Source organism: Crocodylus porosus, unplaced genomic scaffold (genome assembly GCF_001723895.1).
Source record: "Crocodylus porosus isolate Cpor-Errol unplaced genomic scaffold, CroPor_comp1, whole genome shotgun sequence".
NCBI lineage: Eukaryota > Metazoa > Chordata > Crocodylia > Crocodylidae > Crocodylus > Crocodylus porosus.
The window spans coordinates 34,806,729-34,824,038 of NW_017728949.1; the positions used below are offsets into that span (position 1 = coordinate 34,806,729).

The 17,310-nt window shown below is 40.1% G+C and overlaps 1 protein-coding gene across 1 annotated transcript in view; it reads left to right on the forward strand.

Moving 5' to 3' along the window:
- Positions 1-17,310, forward strand: part of NCKAP1 (NCK associated protein 1) — a 49,900-nt gene that overhangs the window by 6,594 nt on the left and 25,996 nt on the right. The window contains exons 6-13 of the mRNA XM_019554034.1: positions 263-395; positions 6,866-6,947; positions 8,959-9,017; positions 11,481-11,626; positions 13,142-13,274; positions 13,780-13,899; positions 15,232-15,371; positions 15,943-16,074. Coding sequence (XP_019409579.1) covers positions 263-395; positions 6,866-6,947; positions 8,959-9,017; positions 11,481-11,626; positions 13,142-13,274; positions 13,780-13,899; positions 15,232-15,371; positions 15,943-16,074 — 945 coding nt within the window. The remainder of the gene's footprint in view (positions 1-262; positions 396-6,865; positions 6,948-8,958; positions 9,018-11,480; positions 11,627-13,141; positions 13,275-13,779; positions 13,900-15,231; positions 15,372-15,942; positions 16,075-17,310) is intronic.

Consider the following 17,310-nt stretch of genomic DNA (forward strand, 5'->3'; position numbering starts at 1 on the left):
GTGGTGCAGCTGTTTGTTACCTGTTGTTCTGTTAGAGGCTCTGACTACAGGGTAAAACTAATAACTTCATATAATCCCTTCTCACTGAAAGATTTGCCTAAACTTAGTAACATTTTTAAAAGAAGGTTTGAAGTGTTAAAGCAAAATAAACTCTCTTAAAATCCTGTCTAGGAATAATGTCATGGTAGTGTGAAGTTTCTGACTTCTGTTGATAAGGACATCTTTCACATTCATAAACTTTTTTGGTTTTTTGTTCCTTTAGGCACATAGCTGAACTGATATTCTACATGGAAGAACTAAGGGCACATGTGCGAAAATATGGACCAGTGATGCAGAGATACTATGTGCAGTACCTTTCAGGCTTTGATGCCGTAGTCTTAAATGAACTTGTGCAGGTGAGGCATGCTTTTTGGTCTGATTACTCCCCCCTGAAGTTTCTCACTTTGTATGTGTACCGATTAAATAACAAAAGTTGCAGAACAAAATAAGTCAGTGTCTTATGGCTGAGCATTTAAGTTGAAGTTATGAACATAAAACCTTGATTAAAATATGAATGTTAATTTTATATATATATATAAAAATAAAAAAATCCATATTGCATTTAGTGAAGGTGGCAACATCTGTTTTCAAAGGCACATATTACAGTTTACTTTAACCACTATAGGGTTTTTTTAAGTAAATGGGAGGCAGGAGCGCCTCTAGTTTAAGGGCAGTAAAGCTATTGAGTCAACTCATTAGGGAATTCCTGGCTCAGTCAGTCTGAAAAAGGATCTGATGGGCTCTTGGTTCTTGTCCATTGCCTGCAAGAGATTGACACAAGTTAATGATACAGGTTGGGATGCACAGGCAGGTACAATTGAACTGACTGGGAAGATGAGCATCTCCTCAGGAGAAACTTCTGTCACCAGCTTCTACTTCTGTGAAAAGAAATTTGATACAGCTGTGATTATCAGTACGTTTTTTTGAGAAAATTTTATTATGCTGGAAGAAGCAGCCCAGTTCAAGCTAACAGAGGCATGAACTGAGATGGATTCTCTACTTGCGTCACTTGCCTGCTTCAGGAATTCTCTTCACATAATTGTCCTCCAGAAGACTCTTGTATGGTCAGTTTCTAAAAGTGACTCCAATTCAGAGTGAAATTGAGATCCTGTTGAAATTTAGGACAAAACTCCCATTAACAGTATATTGGGCCAGTATTCTTATTTAGAGTGCAAGGAAAGACATCTTGGCTGCCTGCAGATGTTGGGAAAAAAAAAAGTATTGAGGGGGGAGGATTTTACTGTAAACTCTCTGCTTCCCCACGGAGTCCAGTGCGTGTTCAGAAGAGGCAGTGCATTATTTGGACCCAGCTCACCCATCATCTGTATAGATCAGGTGCTTTAGTGAGGCTTTGGGGCTTTTCTGGTGAGGCTTTTTTGATTGAATCAGCTATTAGATAAAAGTGCCAAAAAGCCTTGCTGAAGTGACTAACCTATATAGATGCTGCAGTGACGGATCAAAGTAGCGCACTGCTGCTTCCGGTAAAGCACAGGGTTTTTTGAGAGGTGATTTTAACATCTGCAAGCAGCCCTTGTGTCTACTAGAAGGTTTTTTGAGGTGTGACAAATATCCTTCTAGATTCTGACAGCAAAGAGGATCATGGTCAAACTCTACAACTTCTCTGTGGTGATTAGTCTGCTCTTGAGGTAGGGTCATCCTTGCAGTACTTCAGATGACAAAACAGCTGGGGTTTTGTTTTGTGGGTTTTTTTAAATAACCAAGGAGATTAGTAGAGGAAGTACTTTCCATAGAGACAGGCAGTGTCAGTGGAGTCTTGTTCGTCTATAACAAGGGAGTTTTTTATTCCCTTCCTTATTTTGCTGTAAGAGACTGGCCTTTTGAAATGAAATGCACATTTCAGAAACTTGATAGCTTTCTCTACATGAGGTAGATCAGGTTCTCACTCCTGCCTCAGGTGTTAGTCCCTCAGCATTGGTGGGAAGAATCTCTTGCCAAGTTAAATCAGGTAAATCCTTTACATTTCTACATCTCAGTTCAAGTCTCTCCCACTGTGTTCAGTGGCTTCTGTGATTGTAAAGAAATTGAGGTTTGGTTCCTCAAGCAAGGTAAGTCCACTAGCTGTTCAGAAGGAATTTGCTGAAAGACCATATAACTGCTTGATGTGGGGTTCTCCACTAGTGTCCTTGCTTTCCTGCCTTTAAGATGCTAGAGCTGTTACTTTGTGTTATAAGTCAGTAGGACAAGGAGAACAGAATTTATTTTTCCTACCAGATGTACAAAATAGTGGCTATGTCTGTAGAGCAGGATGTTGGAAAGCAGATTGTTCAAAATTTGCAGCTCAAAGCAGCAGCTGACTACCCTATTTGGCAATGGGGTCAAGACAGTGCAACAGTTTTTTGTTTTGTTTTTGTTTAAGTGTCTTTCACCCATTATTTGCAGGGCCAAAAGCTGCTAACATACATTGTAATACAATCAGACGTCACTAATTGCTTTAAGAAAAAAAGGACTCGCATCTTTTAGATAGCATTTACTGTTTGGTGACAATATTCTTAAAAAAATTTAGAAGTAAAAGGCAGTACGTGAGAATGTCGACTGTATGTAAAAATAACTTGCTAGGACTGAAAGGTGGGGTATCGCGAGACTGTTGTGATTTTAAAACCCAGAGAACTGACTTTAAGACGTTTGATGCAACATTACCCCAAACGTTTTCTTCATCGAATAGAGCATCTACTGTAAGACGTAATAATTTCTGGGTTGTTCTCATCCTTTTCAGAGTCATGATACCCCTCCATAATTTGTTTGAATTTGGTAGCAACCCTGATTGAGAACCACTGTTTCACTGCCTCAGCTTACCTCAGTGGTTCTCAGCCTGCATGCTTCCATGTGTTCCTTCCTGTATTAGGTTTTTCTAATAAATTTAAAACAGGCAGGATCAGTGGTATAACTAATAGTTTTGTGCTGTGGGCAAAACCCTGTGCCTCTAGGGGGGGTGTGTTGTGTGTAGGAATAAAGAGGCGGTCTTACCTGCCCTGAATGCCTTACATCCCACTCCTCCTTTGGCTGAACTATGCTAAAGATTGCTGCAGTGCAGCCTGACCCCTCCGGATGGGTAGTGCAAATGGCTGTGGCCAGAGCATGTGCCCTTGCTATAGCCATTCGCAGTCCAATCATACATGCTTTCCCAAAATCAGAGGGGTACAGGACAGTCCCACTTGCCTGGTGCAGCTGTTTCCAGGAGGAACATGTGGGGTCAGGCTGAGAAGAGCTGCATGAAGAATATGGGTTCCAACTAGAGTTACTTCCAAATCTGCCTCCACAGAAGGCATCCAGGGCATTTTAACTTGGCCATAGAAGCACCCATGTCACAGCATCCCTGGAAGGACCTTTCAGCATGCTGTGGCAGCCTTTTTGAGAACCTTTGATTTCTACTGGCCATTTACAGACATAATAAAATCCAAAAAAACAGTGCTTTAAACTCTGACCCACCCCCATGCCGAGCCCAGCACAAGACCAAATGGGGCATCACATTAGCTGGACCTAGCTGCCCAACATCTGTATAGATCAGGCGATTCAGCAGGGCTTTTTTTTTGATACTTTTATCTAATAGCTGATTGAATTGGCTTTAGATGAAAGTGCCAAAAAGCCCTGCTGAAGCACATGATCTATACAGATGTTGCAAAGCCCGGTTAAAATAATGTGCTGCCTCTTCTGGTAAAGCATGGGGCTTGTTTGGGTTTTTTTGTATTCACCTCTCATCAGCAGCCACTGTTTCTAAACTTGTACCTTCATATAACCACTAGATGGCACCCAGATTTTGCTAATCTGTACTTCAAGGCATAGGATTCTTATTTATTATCCAGACTGTAACCAGTATGTGTTGTGCTGTAGACTTGAATTTATTTTCAAGTATGCTGTAAATTCTGTTTTTTGATTATTGAACTTGACTTTTAATAGTTGATTTTATTTAAAAGTAAATGAATTCCTAGAATTGTTTCTAATAGTTAAAGATCTATAGATTTATTTGCTGTTTCTATAGCCTCTCTTGTCATACTCATTTTTATCTGGAAAATCTCTGTAGCCCCTGACTGCAAGTATAATCATTCCACTGGTTTACGTATGCATATGTATTAGAATTATGGTATAAATTATGTTTTTGAATTTAGCATCAGTTACCCATGAAAAATGATTTCTTAGACCTAGGAAATTTGTTTCTCAAACTTTCACAATTGCATAAATGTTCATCTCAGATTGACATAAAAATTACAAGCAAAATTAAATGAGAAAATGTAAATAGTGGTTGAGTGGACACACCGGAGGGCAGGGAACAACTACAGGCAGACCTGGACAGGTTGGACAAATGGGCAGAAAACAGTAGAATGCAATTTAGCAAGGAGAAATGCAAAGTCTTGCACCTAGGAAGGAAAAATGTCCAGCACCTACTGCCTAGGAAATGACTTGCTCAGCAGCACGGAAGCGGAAAGGGATCTCGGAGTCCTAGTGGACTCCAAGATCAACGTGAGTCATCAGTGTGACGAAGTCATCAGCAAAGCTAACTGCACTTTATCACGCATCAGCAGATGCATGACAAATAGATCCAAGGAGGTGATACTTCCCCTCTATCAGGCACTGGTCAGACTGCAGTTGGAATACTGCGTCCAGTTTTGGGCGCCACACTATATGAGGGATGTGGATAACCTGGAGAGGGTTCAGAGAAGGGCCACTCATATGGTTAAGGGCTTGCAGGCCAAGCCCTACGAGGAGACTAGGGCACCTGGACCTCTTCAGCTTCGGCAAGAGAAGGTTGGGGGGCGACCTTGTAGCTGCCTATAAATTCATCATGGGGGTGCAGAAGGCAATTGGTGAAGCTCTACTCACCAAGGCACCCCAGGGGGTTGCAAGAAATAATGGCCATAAGCTAAGAGAGAGCAGATTTAGACTGGACATTAGGAGGAACTTCTTCACAGTTAGTGTCCAAAATCTGGAATGGGTTCCCAAAGGAGGTTCCCTGGGGGTCTTCAAGAGGACGTTAGATAGGCATCTGGCTGGGATCATATGAACCCAGTGCTCTTTCCTCCCTGTGCAGGGGGTTGGACTCTATGATCTATTGAGGTCCCTTCCGCCCCTAACGTCTATGAATCTGAGTCTGAGGGCTAATTATATTCAGTGCTTAACAAGTACCAAAAACAGTAATAGACTGACGTGATTGTGAGGTGATCTAATATACTGTGAAATTCCAGATTTGGAAAAAAAAGCCAGAAATGTTTACAATAATCAGAATTATATATTACTATCTTGCTTTTGTATTTTTATGTAGCCATACAATCTGAATGTTTGCAAAAAACAGTCTTTTTTAAAAGCATCTGAAAACTTAGTATGCAAAGTATACTTCTAGATGGTAGAAATCATTCATGTCAAACTTAGTTTATGACTATTAGATGTTGATGTGGGACTTTGTGGAAAGCAAAGCAAAATGTAATGCGGTATTGTTGTATTTAACAGCTTTTATTGCAGTTGGTCAGAGCTAAATTTTCTATGCAGATAAGTCAGGGATCTATACTGGCAAAATATTTAGCGCCTATTGTATGACTGCAGTCTGGAAAGTATCTGGTAGGCCTGTGCGAATCAACTAGTACTCACTTGAGATTCGGATTCAGCCAATTCGGGGAACAGTGATTCGATTTGGTGATTCGAAGTACTGTCCCAAATTGATTCAGTGGAATCTGATTCAGAGATTCGGCCACTGCTGAATCGGCTGATTCTCTGAATCAAACAGGCCCCATCCCCCACCTGCTGTCCCAGCCCTGGCAATGGCTGTCCTGCCTGGCCCCAGCTCTTAAAAAAAAGCCCTGCACTCACAGGCTGCTGCCAGGGGTGGTGAGGGGCAATCCCTGCTGCCCCCCACTACTCTGCACTGGGTGGGGGGCTCTGCCATGAGCCCTCAGAAACCCCAATGGCAGCTGCAGCATCTGGACTGCAGGGCTTTTTTTTACATTTCTTTTTCTTTAAGAACCGGGAGCTGGGGCCGGGCAAGACAACCATTGACAGGGCTGGGAGAGTGGGTCCCCCCATGGTCTCCTTCACCTCCCACCCCCTACTTACTGGCACAGAGTGTGAGTCTAGCTGCATGCAGCAGCAAGTGGGGACTGCCCAAATTGCCAAAGCTCTCCAAATTGATTCAGAGAGCTTTGAATTGATTCGGACCCTTATTACTGGTCTCCTGATCAGATTTGGATATTCAGCCATGGAATTGGGCCTAATCTCTTTCGAGTCGAATTGGCACCCAAAGTTTCACGCAGCTCTAGTATCTAGGTACTGTCTGGCATGCTCAGGATAGCAAAATCCCTACAACAGTGGTTCTCAATCTTTTTAGACTCAAAGCACTACTCTTTAGATTCAAGACGCCCCTTGGGAAATGCCAGCTCAGAAAGGCCACATCAGGTCAGAATGTTTGACATTATGGATTCCTATTTGAAATCTCTGGGTTTAATCTTGTGAATCATGTTTGCACACCTAACAGTGCTAACATTGTGTGGAACCCCACAGCACCCTTGAAAGGATCTCATTGCTCTAGAGGTAGTCTTGTTGTAGCACACTGATACAAGTTGTTCTGAAGCCAGTAAACTCTTGATCCTCTTTTCTCAGCAGAAAAGATGTCAGTCCCTATGTATCTGAAAATTATAATAGATTTAGCCTGCTATAAGTCCATTTGCATTTCAAGTTACTTACTTTATGAAGTGATTAAAAACAACAGCATTCAATGTAGTCCATATCTGGTAAATGTATGGATTTAGGGTTTCTTGATATGCTCTCAGTATAGCCAATAAGTTGGAAATAATTATGGTAACAATGTTTACTTTTGTTTTAGAATCTCTCAGTGTGCCCTGAAGACGAATCAATCATCATGTCCTCTTTTGTCAACACTATGACTTCCTTAAGTGTGAAACAAGGTGAGTCTGTTCAGATGTACTCAAGGAAAAGTTGACCAAAAGAGAAAGTTTCCATTACCTTGAGCTTTCTAGAATCCATTATAGCAAATAATGTACTTAGGTAAGCTCAACATTTTCTTAGTTCCCATTATGTAGGATGGCTTCTTTCCAGCATTTTATGTTCACCTTTTCCAGTACTGCCTGTTGCCTACCTTTCTTTTGAATTGTCAGTGTATACTCAGAAAAGGGAAATTACCTGAAGGAGTGCTGGTTACTGAAAGTTACTAGAAAGTTTCATGTTGATATAGACTCGTTCCTTTAAATGGAAAATAAAGTATCTGGCATGTTGAACAGTCGTAAAATACTTGTGCAGGCAAAATTGCTTAATTGATGCTGCTCTTATCTTGGATCATTGGAATACCATGCGGTTTCACTGGAACAGATTTTGAAAAGTTACCTTGCAGTAACCAGGAAGAAGAATAATGGTGGCATAATAGGGCTTTTAAAGTAGCAAAGTCATGCTGTGCCCATGTAAAATACACAGTGAACGTTTATACCAGTAATTCTCCATGTCCCCTCAGAAAATACAAGCTGTTAGTTTTCACTTGTTTTTTTGACCACTGAAAAACAATAGAGTAATCCTTCTGTTGTAAACCACTCAAGAAAAACCTTGGGATATCAAATAGGAATGCATAGTATCAAAAAAAAACCATTCTGACCTGTTGTCTATCTTATAAAACACGTATAGGTGTGTGCACACCTAACAGCACTAATATTGTGTAGCATCCCAAGACACCCTGGTTGAGAATCACTGATTTATTTCATTCTGTGGTCATATAATGGCAGTGATATGTCAAACTAGATTACAATAAACACTGTAGTCAGAGTTTTAACAGTATTCTGTTAGACAAGTTAACTTTTGAAACCAGTTTAATCATCCTTATTCATCAGTAATCTTTAATTGCTATTAAAATACATCCTAATGTATTTAATTCTATTTTTTTTAATTCTGTAAGGACCAGAGTCCATTCCCAGAGAGGCACCCTCACTTCTTAAGGTTCCAGACATTATACTTATCTGGAATAACATCTGACGAAGTAGGCTGTTGTCTTTGAAAGTTTATGCCTCTGAATGAGTTACTCTCAGATGCCATCTGTCCTGCCTTCTACCTGGAATACTTCTGCAAAGTTTCTGTCTGTACTCCTTTGCAAATGTTTACCGGGCTTAGAGAGAGGCACGCATCTGTAGTTACAAATTTTGGAGAATTCTTTTTTCAAGAAGTCCCATCTTTTCACTTCAGGTGTATGGCACGCATTTCTTCCTGATAAATGCTTAATTCCCTTGTATTGGATTTTATTAGTGTGGCCATTTATATTGGGACTAGCCAATTGCCTGGCAAGAATGACCGGGGGTGGGGAGGATGAAACACCGCCACACACTGCCTGAGCTGCCACCGCTCTGCTTCTGGCCCCATGAGGACTCCCTTCCTTCCCTCCCAGGGTGCCTCGCCCACCTGCTCCAGTCCCTCAGTCCCCCCGTCATGGGGGGAGGACAGGTGGGGACAGAGTCCTGTGTCCGGGCCTGCCCCTGCTGCTTGTCCAGCTCCATTCTCCCCTGCTTCCCCCCCACCCCCCAAGACAGGTCTGGGCCTGTTCTGCCCCTCTGTCTCCAAGAAGCAGGGCTGGGAAGGGGGTGAGGCCAGTGCCGCTGTCCTTGTCCCCCCACTTCAGTCCTGTTGGGGTATGTGCCACCATGAGAGCGGAGACTGGGGGGCAGGGGCAAGGCCAGCAGTGCCCCCACCATCATGACAATCAATCAGAGTGCGACTAAAGCATTACGGACAGACAGACTAAGGCTTTTATAATATTAGAATTTACCACATCTTGAGGGCAAATCTGGCTTTGTTCTCCTACAGACTAAAAAAAAATTATCATTAAGAGCCTTTATACTGAAGCTCAGTCTTCCTAAATGTGAAGTTGTCTTCATGATTGCTGTTTAAAGATGGTTTAATTTGTATTTTTTTCTGATGCAGTTGAAGATGGGGAGGTATTTGACTTCAGAGGAATGAGATTAGATTGGTTTAGATTACAGGTAAGTCTTAAGTATACTTATGTTTTGTAATAAATAGTTTGTTTCTGTGATTAATGATGCAGTCTTCACTCACACTGCAAACGAGGCAGAACAGCTTGTGATGGTATATCAGAGTAAAATTTGTGTAGATAATGTGTTATGGTTTAATTCTTTTTAGAAGTTCTTTGCTTTTCTCTTTGCATACCTTAAAGAGTAGTTCATACATTTTCAAAATCAGATATGCATACACTATACCACTGAATCTGATTCCTTTCTGGCAAACTAAAAATTGTATGGGCCTTTTATTATAAGCAAACTGTAGAAGTGTTGCTTATTGGAATTAATTATGTTTAAGTAAGATAAACTTAAATTGATACAGTGGCTCTGTCCAGAATAGAATCCAGTTTTGCCATTACTTTTTCATATAAGCCTATAAATTAATGTTTGCAAGTGGAATAAGACTTTTCATTCAGAACGTATCTCATTCTAAGATAGACAAGACCAAAGAGATCATTTTTCCCATGTTTTTTCTGGAATGTTTAGCTAAAGGGCAAAGTGAACAAAGTCCATATGGTTTCAGGAAAAAAGTTTAAGCAATGATAGGATAACTGGAAAACCTAGAGCAGTAAGTAGAAGGTGATAAAAGTGCCTTCTGTGAATGGGTAGTGCAAATGAATAGTAGCAGCAATAAGGAAAAAAGTATGGGACAGAACAGAGGGAGGGAGGAGGACATTATCAGAGAAAGAGAAGTGTTTTTCAAGGTGTGATCAAAGAATTTTAAGTCTGCACTGCTTGTCTCCTAATCTTGGAATGACCACAGAAGTGTAGTACACCAGGCCCTACCGTTCATGCCACAATGTACCAGAGCGTAGCTGTTAAACAGTGTAGGCTGGTTGAGTTCTTCAGGGCTGCTCTTCCCCTTGTCTCTCTTTAGACAAAAGCAAAGCTTGGGATTAAGTTAAATCTGATTCCTGATCAGAGTAGAATCAATCTATTACCATAATATTCGCTCTGTAACGCAGGAAACTTGTTTCTGTTTCCTAAGGTAAACGGAAGTGATTCTGACTACATATGGAAGCAGAACTTTTGAACACAAGTGTAGTTTCAAGGTGGTCATTTGCCAGTGCTTTAAGAACCATGCTTTAAACGTATATTTTTATATGACAATTTACACTGGATGCAAAATTGCTTTTACAAAGAAAGGGTTTGTCTGTATAGGGAAGTTAATGTGTTGTAAACAAGAGTGTGAATGTACAGCCAATTGGCTGGTCTGCTGAATCAATGTGAGTACCCACGTGGTATGTAGTAGGATATTTCAGATGGTGCAGAGTAGCTGCTATGTTGAAATTTCATACCCCCATTCAGAGTGTGCTATCTCTTCAAACCGTGAAACTGAAATACAGACTTTGCATAATGAGCACTTGTTCCATTCTTGAAGATGCTTCTCTTCATTCTCTGAAGGCTTTCTGGTTTGTAGGAGCCATTCAGCATGAGCTGTTCAGTTAAGTGCAGCTTTAGCCATATGTCCACCTATTTGTGGGTCCCCACAAAAAAACAGTTGCACAAGGAATACTTAGAGATGCAACTTCCCCCCAGTGGAATAGACAGTAACACAATAAAAATTTGTTATTCTGCTGCTCTCACAGATGTTAACGAAACTCTTAAATTCCCCTCATTCACAAGGACTCTTAGATGTGTAGCCAGAGAGCTCTTGGGTCCAAAATCTGGATAGGCTTTTATTTTTGGTTCCTTTGTTTTACTTGAGGGGGGAAAAAAGTTACAGAAGAGGAAAGACTACATTTTCAATCCTGCCTTTTATGACATCTTTGCACAGCTGAGCAAAGCCAGACCCTTTACTCTCTTAACGTACTTTGGCATGAAGATCACTACCCTGCACATAACAGTTTAATGCCTTTTCTCTTAGTTTTTCTCAATCATTATTTCTAGTAAAAACGAAGCAAAACTCCTGAACAGAACTTTTTGCATCGCTTAACTTAAAACCAGCATAGGTTTCTAAATTAACACCCAAGTCTTATTTATACACATTGTTTGCAGTTCTAATTAGGCTCAGTATTGTTTTATACTGTTCCCCTCCCATCTCTGAGCTTCAAAAAAAATAACTCTGAATAGTTATTAGTTAATAGTTAGAATAGTTGGGAGTGGGGGACTAGGCTTTTTCTTAGTAAACAGTTTCAGCAATGGCCAGGTTGGGACATTGTATTTGTCTTTGTCAGAATATCTTGCTTCAGAAAGGTTCCCAGATCATGGTGTCATACCTGCTTTCAAATTAGGCTTGCAACTTGGCTGTTACATTGCTTTTAAGTGTAAAAAGAGAGCGTGCAGGGTTAAGTGAAAACGTAGCCTTTTTATTAAAAGCATTGGTCTGGCTTATGGTGTAAGCCATTTTAAAATGAATACCTGGCTGCACTGTACTTTAGAGAAGCATCAATAAAGTCACATTTCTGTTGTGTTTCGCTCTTACAGGCTTACACCAGTGTGTCAAAGGCTTCACTAAGCCTTGCAGATCACAGAGAACTTGGGAAGATGATGAACACTATCATTTTCCACACAAAAATGGTCGATTCATTGGTGGAAATGTTGGTGGAAACATCAGACCTTTCTATATTTTGGTATGTCGTTTTTCTGACTCTACAAGATTTGTTTTCTGTGTTTTCTTGCAAGTGCAGTTTTTAAACAAAATTTTATGTAGAAAGTTTCAGCAAAGGAGTAAATTAAAACTTTAATTTATATGAGCCAGTGAGGTTAACAGTGATGGTTTATCTAAGAATGACTGTGTGTGCATGCATGCCCACCTTATTGCAAATCCACATTCTAGATATGCCTTGACTTGAAAGACAATAGCGGTTCAAATTATTAATAATTATTTGCTTAGATGATATGAAAAGTACGCTTCAAAGAATTTCTTAAAAAATGCTGGTTATTAATCTGATAAGCCCAGGTGATTTACTAATGTTCAGGTTTGTGAGCCTAAAATATCAAATACAAAACTTATTAAAGCGAACCAAAATAAAAATACCCTCTACAAATAAGTCTTAGACACTCTTTCCATATGCATGTATTTCTATTTTTATTGGTTTAACTAACTTAAACATAATGAAGAATTATGTTGAACAATAAATGAGAAATTTTCTAGCATGTTTTGCTTTAGCTGTGTTGGCCTTGCAGAATTAATACAGAAAGAATCAATAAAATTGATTAATAATAACCCATCTTTTCACAGAGCAAAGTTCTCTTCAGTAAGAAGTTGCCATATCTATTTAGCCATTTTTTTCAAGTAAAGCTTTCCAGAAGCTTTGAAAAGTATTTACTAAACTTTTTTGCTATAAGAAGTAAATCCAAAACTACTAAGATTTTGAAACTTTTTTAAAACCTCTGTGGAAGAAAAAAATAAAACCACCTTAAATTTTAAGTATTTGGTACTGAAATACATAAATGAGGAAACAAACTGTTTAAAAGGCTATATAAATTCATACTGAGGATTTTGGTGCTGAATGAAGCTTATTTTTAAGATGCTTAGGCAAAGTGTTCTTTTGCCTTTTGCCCTTCTGTGTGTTTATCAAATTTTCTGAGGGGAAAAAATATTTTGCTTTTAGCTCTTTCAGAATGGATTTGAATTTAAAATATTTCTGAATGCTAGGAGTAGGGGTGCATGATGAATTTTGGAATCAGAGTTATTCAGTCAGTCCTACTTTTGAGTTTAGGGTACTAGCAGATTAAAATAATACCACTTAAAGTATTGTGAATGTTCACTGGTTTTTCCCTTTGTAAGTGACAGCACTGGCTATTAGCATAAAATGTCTTTCTTACTTCAATAATATTTTTCTTAACTTAGTTTTTTCATAACTGAAAAAATAATTACATTGAAGAATAAACCATAAATGAAGTCCAGCACCTTTTTGCTTTAGCATAATCATAAAGTAGCTTATTCCATGAGCAAGGCAAAAAGAAACTGTTGGTATCCTCTCTCTCTGTGTGTGCACATACAATTGAATGAGCTGGATTTGATCTGTAGCTGAAATAATGTCGTCGATCTGGGTAAAAGAAGATGGTATTTTGCGATATTTGTCTGAATCTGACTGAAATATTATGTTAGTAGTAAAATTTAATTTTCTGTTCCTATAAAGTTTTTATAGTCGTGCTTTTGAGAAGATGTTTCAGCAGTGTTTGGAGCTTCCCTCTCAGTCAAGATATTCGATTGCATTCCCACTGCTTTGTACTCACTTCATGAGCTGTACCCATGAACTATGCCCAGAAGAGGTGATGTTTAAATATACTGCTCTTAATTAAAATATTTTAACTGCTTTTTCACTTGAGAATGCACAGGACTGATGTGTTGATGTGGACTAATGTAATGATATAAACCAGGGCTGTGCATCTGGTAGTCCATAGGTCATACCCAGCTCCCAAAAGGTCCTAGGCTCCCAGTCAGGGCACCACTCAGCACTCCCTCTCTCCTCTGTGGACAGCACAGCCCAAGGGACTGAAGGAGCCTGAGGATGGGGAGCTTAGACAGGAGGGGCCACACGATGCAGTGCAGCAGAGGAGGGGCACATTGCATGACACTAGGACATCAGTTCAGGGCAGCAGGGGGAGTCTTATGTAACCAATGTGTTATTTTAATGTATACAAATTCAGGTAGAGTGGGAATAATGCAGAATAGTTTATCTTGTGAATTAGCCATAGACGTATATTGTAACACTGTCAGAAATTTAGAAAACAAATTTCTAAGGGTGTGTTTTGTTTTTGGGGGTTTTTTTTATAGCGACATCACATTGGAGATCGCAGTCTTTCCTTATGTAACATGTTCTTGGATGAAATGGCTAAGCAAGCTCGAAATCTTATCACAGATATTTGCACAGAACAGTGTACGCTGAGTGATCAGGTGAGAAGTGTTTCCAGTCATGAATAAACTCTCCAGAATTAGATAGATATAACATTTGTATAACTATCCAATGATACCAATACAGGCTGTTACATCTGTATGATTCTCTGGTAATACAAGTGTAGCAAAACCATTCCATCCTAACCTGCCTCTTCCAGGGTTAAAGTTAAGGTGCTGTAGCTCACTTGTATCATTACAGTGTCCTGCAGTTACAATATAACAGCTGCTGCAGGCTCCCAAACAATGACTTTCCCTCCCCTTTTAAAGCGGCTAACATGCCTATTTGTATGCAACGTAATGTTATAAAGCTTGTGAGACTATAGGGGCCAATATCTTGGATTTGGAAGATAAGTAAAAATATACTTTTTATAAAATCATTAAGAATGTGTCATCATAGCATAATTAGCATTAACATTATAACACCCATTACTTCCACGAACCTAACAGAAACATGTTTTTTATTAGCAGTTCAAGCTTTGAATTAATTTAAAGTTAAGATCAGTAATAGTGGCTTTGCTTCTGCTAGGATCAGCGTGTTTCAGTATGCTAGGACTGTAAAGCTGTTGCTTTGATAGAGGAAGGAGTTTGACAGGCTAGACTAAGATTTGGAGGATCAGAACTTTGAAGGGTTCATCTGTAAATGTTGCTGGTTATAGAAATGGGTAAAAGTTTAATTAGGAACCCAGGTACTTAGTACTTTGAGGAGGGTTTGTCTGGGGGTTTTTTGGTTGCAGGGGAGAAGCTGTGGAATGCGCACACACAAATTTCAGTGGTACAAGCAACTCTTGAGTAAAATTATGGTATATTATACTTTAGTTGCAAAAAATATTTCAATAGTTGTATGCAAAGTATCTTGAAAATTAACACTAATTGTATATGTGTCATATGCTATTTAATGGGATGTGCCACATTTTGATTTGTCTGAGAAATGTCCAAAGCTATCCAGAAACTCTTTGATATCTGTTTAGTGTATATTGTATATTATTTATTCCTTTATTTCTCTTTGGTTGATTTTTTTTTTTTCCCCAATTGCTTAAACTACACAGATCATTTTAATGGTTCTGTTCCATGTTAGCCTGTTACTTCTGAGGATATCTTAAAAATATATGAAACTGGGAAACATGGGGTGGAAGATGTTCATGTAATCATAGAAAGCTGGGGTTGGAAGGGACCTCAGGAGGTCATCTAGTCCAACCCCCTGCTCAAAGCAGGACAGTGTTTCTAAATAGCAATTGTATGCTCAGCTAAAGAAAATATGAAATGTACACTTGTGTTGGAAACTGCACCTAAACCATAACTTTGTTTTAAATCTAAGAATTTTTTCTGTTGCAGTTGCTGCCAAAGCATTGTGCCAAAACCATCAGTCAAGCCGTGAACAAGAAGTCAAAAAAACAGACTGGAAAGAAAGGGGAACCAGAAAGGGAAAAACCAGGAGTAGAAAGCATGAGGAAAAACAGACTGGTGGTGACCAAGTGAGCCCATTCTTCTTACTCCTTCAGTCTTCCCCATGCTTTTATGTCAGCATTCGTATCACTTGGATTGGTTTACACTGGTTATTGTTACCAGAAATAATAGAAAGTCTTTGGCTAATCTTTTAAGCATTCCACTGTTGCCATACTAGAAAAGCAACTATGAGAAGGCATATTTGTACTTAAATTATCATATTTACATCATTATCATAATAATATGCCTCTTCCCTGAAAATCAGTCTGTCATCATTCTCCCCCAAATTGGGGTGCATGTCTTAAATAAGGAAGGGCTGATTTTTATGCTGGTTTAGGAGTCTAGGGGCACTGCAATGGCTGCTGGGGATCTGCTCCTTTCCATGGCCCCAGATAGGGTGGGATAGAGTGCACTCTGTACAGTCACAGTTTTTAAATTAGCTTACTAGAAATTATTCCTAATGCCAGCACTGCATACTTCAAACTTCTTTTCAAAGGGGTAGTAAACTTTTTTCAGCAGCATTCCTAATGAATTCTGTTTGCTTCTATGAAAGCAATTATCATTCATTATGTGATGTGTTTGTATTTGTTTCTTTTTAAGTCTGGACAAACTGCACACTGCACTTTCTGAGCTCTGCTTCTCAATCAATTATGTACCAAACATGGTGGTTTGGGAACACACGTTTACCCCAAGGGAGTATTTAACGTCTCACCTGGAAATCCGCTTTACCAAGTAAGAGACCACAAAATCAGAGATTTCCGTAGTAGTCATAATTTTTTTTTCTAACTTGAAAAATATTGTGTATATATTTCACAAGTGTATGTTTAAAGATGAACTGCTAAATTCTAAGAACAGCAATTCCAAATTGGTTAGAAAAGATGCATAGGTAAACAACACTTCTGATTTTTCCTTTTAAATGTGCATATTTTCCTCTATTTATCAGCCAAATCCTGAATTCATAATTCCATATTGCTCTTGAGAAGTTGATGACTCTACAAATGTCTGAATGGAGAGAGTGCCTCTTCTAAAACCATGTACAGTAAAATCTCTGCTATCCAGCATTTAACTAACTGGACATTCTGGCTGGCTGGTTGAACACAGGCGGTGGAGGGCCAGAAAGCTCACACGCAATGGCAACTGCCGCCATCCACCACCCTGTGTTGCCACCACTTTGCATGCAGCCACTGCCACCCCACTGCCCCATGCTTTGTGTGGAGCTGCCTCCAACACCCACCACCCTGCACTGCTGCTGCCACGCATCCCTTCCGCTGCTCCATGTGCAACTGCCATCCCCTCCTGCTCCACGTTATCTGAAAACCCCTGCCGGGGGATTTCAGATTGGAATTTTTACATAACTGGCAGTTATCCCCTTACCCTGGGGATGCAGGAGAAAAGATTTTACTGTACCTTGAATGCTGAATTATTGTAGGTGTTTGTGATTCACAGATTGTAGAGTCAGAAGGGACCACAAAGGATCATCGTGTCTGACCCCCTGCCCCTTGCAGGAAAGAGGACCGAGGTCAGATGACCCCAGCCAGGTGGGGGGAGTCGTACATGATCCATTGAAGAACCATGTGACCCATCACAGTGGCTCTGCTCCAAGTCTTTTCACTGCACGGAGGTGGCCAAACTGTCTTGGGAGTTCCTGGACAGTTCCAGTGTGGTTCCTAATGAAGGGTGGTGCATGCGGATGAGAATAGGATGGGGTTTAACACTGATAAGTGCAAGGTGTTGCACATGGGGAGGAAGAACCGGCACCACACTTACAAGAGGCGGAAAAGGATCTTGGAGTCATCATTGACTCCAAGATGAACATGGGCTGGCAGTGTGGGGAGACAGTCAGGAAGGCCAACCGTACCTTGTCATGCATCCACAGATGCGTCTTGAGCAGGTCCACGGAGGTGATGCGCCCCTCTATGCAGCACTGGTCAGGCTGCAGCTGGAGTACTGCGTCCAGTTCTGGGCGCC